The 6,615-nt window shown below is 41.6% G+C and overlaps 1 protein-coding gene across 1 annotated transcript in view; it reads left to right on the plus strand.

Annotated features, from left to right (window-relative positions):
* DHX30 (DExH-box helicase 30) overlaps positions 1 to 6,615 on the plus strand; it is a 34,299-nt gene that overhangs the window by 522 nt on the left and 27,162 nt on the right. Inside the window, exon 2 of the mRNA XM_085315924.1 lies at positions 3,473 to 3,524. Within this exon, the coding sequence (XP_085172050.1) occupies positions 3,494 to 3,524 (31 nt within the window). The 5' untranslated portion in view covers positions 3,473 to 3,493. The remainder of the gene's footprint in view (positions 1 to 3,472; positions 3,525 to 6,615) is intronic.

Raw genomic sequence — 6,615 nt, forward strand, 5'->3', positions numbered from 1 at the left:
CTGCGCTTCTCCCCGGCTCCCCGGGCCGCGCCGCCCGGGCGGCCCCGGCCGCGGCGGCGGAGCGGAGCGGCTCCCTGGCGCGGCTGCAGCCCTTCGCCGAGTTTCGTGTCTCCCTCCTCCGCTTCCCGCTGTGCTGTTGTTACTGTCACTTTTTTGTTTTTTCCCCCGTCGTCGTTGGAGCTGCGACTCTGGGATGCCCATTTAGAGGGTGCCCGGGAGCCCAAAGGAAACCCTATTCTGAGTCCTTCCTCTAGGACTTTCTTCGTCCCCTTTTCCAGCTGGTCGGAGTTCAGCAACAGGAATCCTGCCAAATCAGGATTGATAAAGAGAGATTTCTTGCAAAGATCCACTGTTCTTTTGGCCCAAATGGCAGAAAGTGAGCCTGCTTATCTCTGAATGGATCCCGGTGTAGGTGATGGAGAGCCCTGAGACTGGAAGATGCGTAGTAAGACAGTGTGGTTCCTCCTTTGTTCTCCTGGCTAACCATTTGGGGCTATACCTCTTCATACATCACTGGAAGATCACAGCTTTATTTCTTCTGATTACGCTAGACAATAACCAGAAATTCTAAGGTGATCTCTTTGTCTTGATGTAGCTTTTTCTTGGGGAGRTGCTTTTTCCTCATATGTGTGTATATGTTTTCCAGTGGATCAAAGAAGTGKTTTTTTGTTGTTTTTTTGTTTTTGTTTTTTAAAGGAAGACCTAATTCCTGGGCCTTTGAGAATTTATATAATAATTTCCAATGCCACGCTCGGTGGTTTCGTTCTTTGCCTTTGCAGCAATGGCATGAAATCTATTGCAAACGAATAATGAATGTTTCTTGCTGCCTGGCATTTCAGTACTTTGCCAAACGTGAGGYATAAAAGTGCTCTGCATCCTGCCTGCATCATCCTGCACAGTTAGTTCTAATTCCAAATGTATCAGCAACTTTCCTAACGAGAGTCTTGTGTTGTCATACATCTGTTCTCTGTGAAACCAGTGTCCTATAAGGCCCCACGTTTCTCTGCTGTCCTCAGGGCCTAAACAAATACGTTATAGATCATCCAAAGTCATCGTCTTTCAATGTTTTCCAAATACCCTATTAATTTTGGTGAATGGTGAAGCAGCTGCCATAATGGGACATCATCTTTGGTATCAATGCCTTCAGCAATGTCAACATCCAAAATTCGGTATTTCCGCCTGGCTACTTTCTGTGCTAAAACCAATGACTTTTAATTCAAGATCTGCTGTGCTAGATCTGGTGCTGACTACTCCAGTGATTATGCARCAGGCAGTGATCTCTTGATGACCTTAAAGCCAAGCATGTCTATCCARAGTCTTCTCTCTGCCTTGACTGTGCGCATACTAGATGTTATGAGTACTCTGGCTCCTCTCTTTTATTTAGTAGGGGTCCCTCATCAGTGGGGCAGCAGGAGCAGGATTCTTTTTGTGGACCTCACTTGGGTTATTTTATCTGTCTATGCTTTTATTCTCCTTCCTCTTGCTCCCATCCAATCTGACTCTAGGCCTTCTCTCTAGGAGCTGTTTCTTACTATTGATTACACAGTGAGAGTCCCCATCTCATTTGGGGATATGTAGGCACTGTTATAAATAATGGCTTTGTTAGAATTTTCTTGCCAGTGGGGTTCTTGTTAATCTTGCAAGTTCATCGTTGTAGTTCCTTTTTATTTTCCTTTGGCCTTGAACAGAAAAGGCTCCTTTCTTCTAATTTTTTGCCTTGCATTTATTTTTCGATCTTCTGGGCTCAGTGCCCTTCTGCCCATCCCACTTTAGGTGAAATGTTCTTTGTCCTCTTTCCGCTAATTTGTGCTATGTAGGTAAACCTTGCCTGTTTATCTGCATGAATGGTACATTACTCCAGAAAACGTTGTACACTAACTTCCCTGTGTTCATGAGAATACACTTAGTTTGCTTACAAGCAAACAGCTTGCCAGTTTTTGTCACGTTTAAAAGTTTGGGAGGAAGAAGATATTGCAGATACCTCTATGACTTAGATCTAAGAATATATTGCAATATTCCATGTCATACTAAGATTTGTCTCTCTCCAATGACTTCAAAGTGTTCAAAGACTTGTTCTTTTGTGTTGGAGTAAGAGTGGAGTCCCATAGTTTAGCAGAAATACTACTGACTTTACGATTATGAACAGGTGACCCAGAGAGGTTATGGAGTCTCCATCTCTGGAGATATTCAAAACTCAACTGATCAGGGCCTGGGTAACCCGCTGAAGTTGMCCCTGCTTGAGCAGGGGGGTGGACCAGATCATCTCCAAAGGTCCCTGCCTAACTCAGCCACTTTGTGATACGGTTTGTGCTTGGACTGAGATGGTCCCTTACATGAAGGTGGCAGAAGACTGCTATGTGGTCCACTCTTTGCCCTTTGAATCTGCATTATTCCCTTAACTTAGGTCCACAGTTGAATACTTCAGCCTCAAGAGTCACACTTGACTGCCCAACAGAGCTTGCTAACTTTGTGCAATGCAGTGAGTTATTAATACTAAGAAGGTTTTCCTTAGACATCTTGTGTTAATTACTACAGCRTGTATTTTTTTTATTTTTAAACAAGTTGAATAATGGCATTTTTATTTATTTAATCATTAAAAAAGACAAAGTATAAATTTGTAGCAAAACCGAGGTTTGTTCCTGTGTAACTGCAGGGAACTGACTTACTGAATGAGGTGTCATTTCCACGCAGTTGTGTTCTGAAACTGGTGCTGTTTTAGGTCCTGTTTGCTGTCACTGAAGTAAACAGTAATTTTGTCATTAGTTTCAGTGAAAGTAAATTGAATCACTGGGAAGCAGATTAGTTGTAGGACATTATTTTTATGCATTGCAGTAGCCATTAATATGGATAGTTAATACTAGTTTTGTCTAAACAAGAACCCTCGCAGCTCTGCTTCAAACTTGTTATAAAATCCCTGTAACTATATTATCAAAAATGCCTGAAGTGTATTAAATATTCGGCATGCCAGCTAAGACACCCCAAAAGCAGTCTTCTTTTTTTTAATTTTTTTCTTATTTGAATGAAAGCTATTAAAAAAATAGAAAGTTTAACTTGATTTCAGGAAAGAAATGTGCATCTTTCTTAGTTTGTTTTAAGGAAGGGGTGAATAATGGCATTGGTCTACCTACATGTGGCATTTTGATTTAAAATGATTAAAAAACAATGTGCCTAAATCATTATCTTCATGGAAAAAAAAAGGATTTCTAAAACCTACAAACTCCTCTTTGAGAATATGCTTCCTGCCTTTGGATGTAGAGCAGCCAGTTGTAATACACTAGCAAATAATACCTGCAGGATTCAAATGAAACTTGGCAGGATATGAACACCCAAACTGAAGTGTGGTTGCGAGCTTTCAGCTTTGTCTTGTGTGTCTAAAGACAGTTAGTTTCAGAAATACTAAACACTTCAAACATCATGAAGAAAATACTAATTCTAACTTCCTGTTTCTTTTTGCTACCTCTTGCTTTCCTAGGAATCAAACCTTTTTGCTGTAATGGAGATGTTCTCGTTGGATTCCCTTAAAGGTAAGGACCTGAGAGAATCTTTAAATCAACTACTATTTTTTTGTTGTTTTGTCCAGAGATTTAATACTTTAGCAGACTGATGAAGAAAACAGATTTCTAAGAAATAGCACTATCTTYTTCTATGCTAGGTGAATGAAAGGTTTGTTCTACAACTGTCTTTATTTGTCAGACTTCATTCACAATGCATTAGAGACAAAAGGAAGTGGATATAAAAATGAGTATACGTGCACTAGTGATAGCTATGTAACAGGTGATGCCAAATTTTGTTTGGCATTCTTCATCTCCGAGAGGAACGCTGCATTCAAAATTTGCCCCTTAATTTTATGTGTAAAGCTACAGTTGTTACAATCAATGTAACTCAATTCAGTCTTGGTTAGTGTACCAGGTGAATAAGTGTTGCATAAAAGCATTGTTACATTGAGTACAAGAGATAATTTTGGGCAAACAGTAGAGCTCAGAAAGGGGAAAGGACCTGTTGTGTCATCTGATCTAACTTAATGACAAGGTAGATTTGCTCCCTATTGTTTTGCTTTAAATAGTCTGGTTTAAGTAGTTCCCCTCCCCTTTAATTTCATCCTCCTACACATAGCTGTATCCTTTTGTACCACTTCAGCAAGTGCTTTCTCCTTTGTGTTTGCATACTTCAAATATTTGTCATCTGTTATCATGTCCTCTTTTCCTGTCATTGCTTTGCCAACCTCTTTATTTAGATCCTCTGAGATTTTTCTTAATAAGTCCCTCCAGTCACTGACCATTGGTAGATTTTGGGGGGGTTGCTGTTTGGTTGGATTTTTTTTTTTTTTTTTTTTGCTTGCTTGTTTGTTTGTTTTTTGTTTGTGTGTGTTTTTTTTTAACATCCTTTTCTGAACTCTGTTACTTGGCCTTAAAATAGATGCCTAGAAGTGAATGAAATGTTCCAGATATGGCTGAAACAGTGAGGGATCACTACGTCCCTTTTTGGCAAAGTCGTGCTTCTGCCTCAGTGCTTGGGAAGCACAACAGTGCACCAGCCATTCTTGTACTGCTGCCATGCTACTGAAGTGAGTCACCAGGACTTGTGGGTTCCATATTTAAAACAACAACAACAACAAAACATGCTTTATATGTCCAGGGTGTTAATTATGTGTAGAGCAATTTTAGTTGGGAATAAAAAGCCTCTGACCTGCCAGTTAAAATGTAATCTGGATGGGAAGCTGAGAACTTCTCCTGCAAGGGCTAGTGGTTTGTCACAGCGAGACTAGGTTCGGGACTTTGGGTGCTGCACCACTTCTGCTTTGGGGGGGAAAGAAAATCTTTAAACTACTGTAGTTTGTTAATAGGCTTCTGTGTAGCGCTGCTACTTCTGCAAAGGTTTGGGTAAAAATGAGATTACCACAGCTCACTGAAGTGCGCCTGAATTGGCAAAGCCTGGAAAAAAGTGGCCTTAAGTTATTATTTATATGCTGTTTAACTCTCATCACTGCAAAAGAAATATATTTGRATTAAAATTATGCAACCTGCGACTTCTGGAATTTTTTAATAAATTGAGTCTTACCTATTTTTTTCCTTCAAAAGATCATTTTTTATAAATTACGGAGACAAACCACTAGCCCTACTCATGTCTAACTGTGTATGCATCACCACACTGACTTTCAGCATCATCTTCTCCCAGATACCTCCTTCCCGTTGACTGTGTGTTTCTAAGAGTTTTCCAGAGATGTGTGCTTTATTTATCTGCTTTTGTTTGTTTTGCTTTTAACCATTGTGGTCTACAACCATGATTTTCATCATCTTCAAGCTCTTGTTATCACTTCTGTTTCTTCACTGATGTTCATAACTTGAAACAGCTTAGTAGCTGTGCTCCCCCCCCCAATTGGATAGCCTCTTACCTCCTCTCAGTCTTGGGAAAAATGCTAAATAAACAAATTACTGTATTAAGTAGTTTCACAACAGATRCATCTTTTAGAAGGGCATATTGATGTTTACCTATTATCTCTAGCCACACTTTAATTTTAGTCGTCTTTGAAGCTTTTGTTTACAAACCAATTGGATTTTTTTCTTGAAAGTAAGAGTTCATGCAACATGTTATCAAAGATTTACATACAATTCATTTCCTTAAATTGGCAACTGGTCTTGTAAGATTGTTTTCCTTTTTAGTGTAGGGATGCTCTTAATATTTGTAATCTAAGTCTTTGTCATTTTAGTGCTGGAATAATTTTTGCCTTTCTCAAAGACATGTCTGCATTTGTCTTGTGKTTTTTCTGGTGCTGCTTCAAGACTTTTGGTTTGGTTTTGTTTTAGTCAAAAATATCTGTACAGAGACAACAGAGGTACTAAAAAGTGCATATATTGAAAAAGGCAAATATTATGTATATAGGAAGATTTTTCAAGTGTTCRTGCAAGTGTTTGCTTCCAAAGCTTTTTTTTTTCCCCTATACAGGATGTAGTTTGCTAACTTTTAACTTCTCAAAGCTCTTCTTGTGGAATATACTTCATAGAACTTATCTAATTATGCTAGCTAGTCTTTGTGGTTTCTTGGAGACTTCTCTTTCTGATATAGAAAAGACCTTACTCTTCTTTCGTYGCGATGTTTAAGTGACCACGTAAAACTTCGGCTTACGCACAACCTGTTAGTCAGGGAATAGCTTATTTACCCCAACAGCGACGTGACGTTCTCGCAGCTTAATGCTAGTCGGGAGTGGATGGTGTATATATATTCTAATTGCTTTAAAACAGCCCAGCTTTTCACACAAACGAGGCTCCCGCGGAGCCGCTCCGCAGCGCCGGGGGCTGCGCCCCGCACGCGTGGCCGCCCTGGAGGCGCGGRGCGCCCGGGTCTGGCTTAGGCGGGGGCAGGCGAAGCGCCGCCCGGCTGCGCGAAGGATTTTAGGAGTCCTGAGGTTTATCCCAAACCTTAGAGCGGGGCAGTGCACCGCCGAGAGGCTTCGCTTAGGGGCAGGCTTGAACGCGCGGCGTGCGCTGCGTGCGCGGGCTGCGGGTGCCGCTGCGGCCGAGCGGGCGGCCCCGCCGGCCCCGGATCCCCCCCGCTGCGGCGGGTGCCGCTGCGGCCGAGCGGGCAGCCCCGCCGGCCCCGGATCCCCCCCGCTGCGGC

The sequence above is a fragment of the Rhea americana genome, unplaced genomic scaffold, assembly GCF_003343005.1.
Source record: "Rhea americana isolate MKP2758 unplaced genomic scaffold, rheAme1 scaffold_443, whole genome shotgun sequence".
NCBI lineage: Eukaryota > Metazoa > Chordata > Aves > Rheiformes > Rheidae > Rhea > Rhea americana.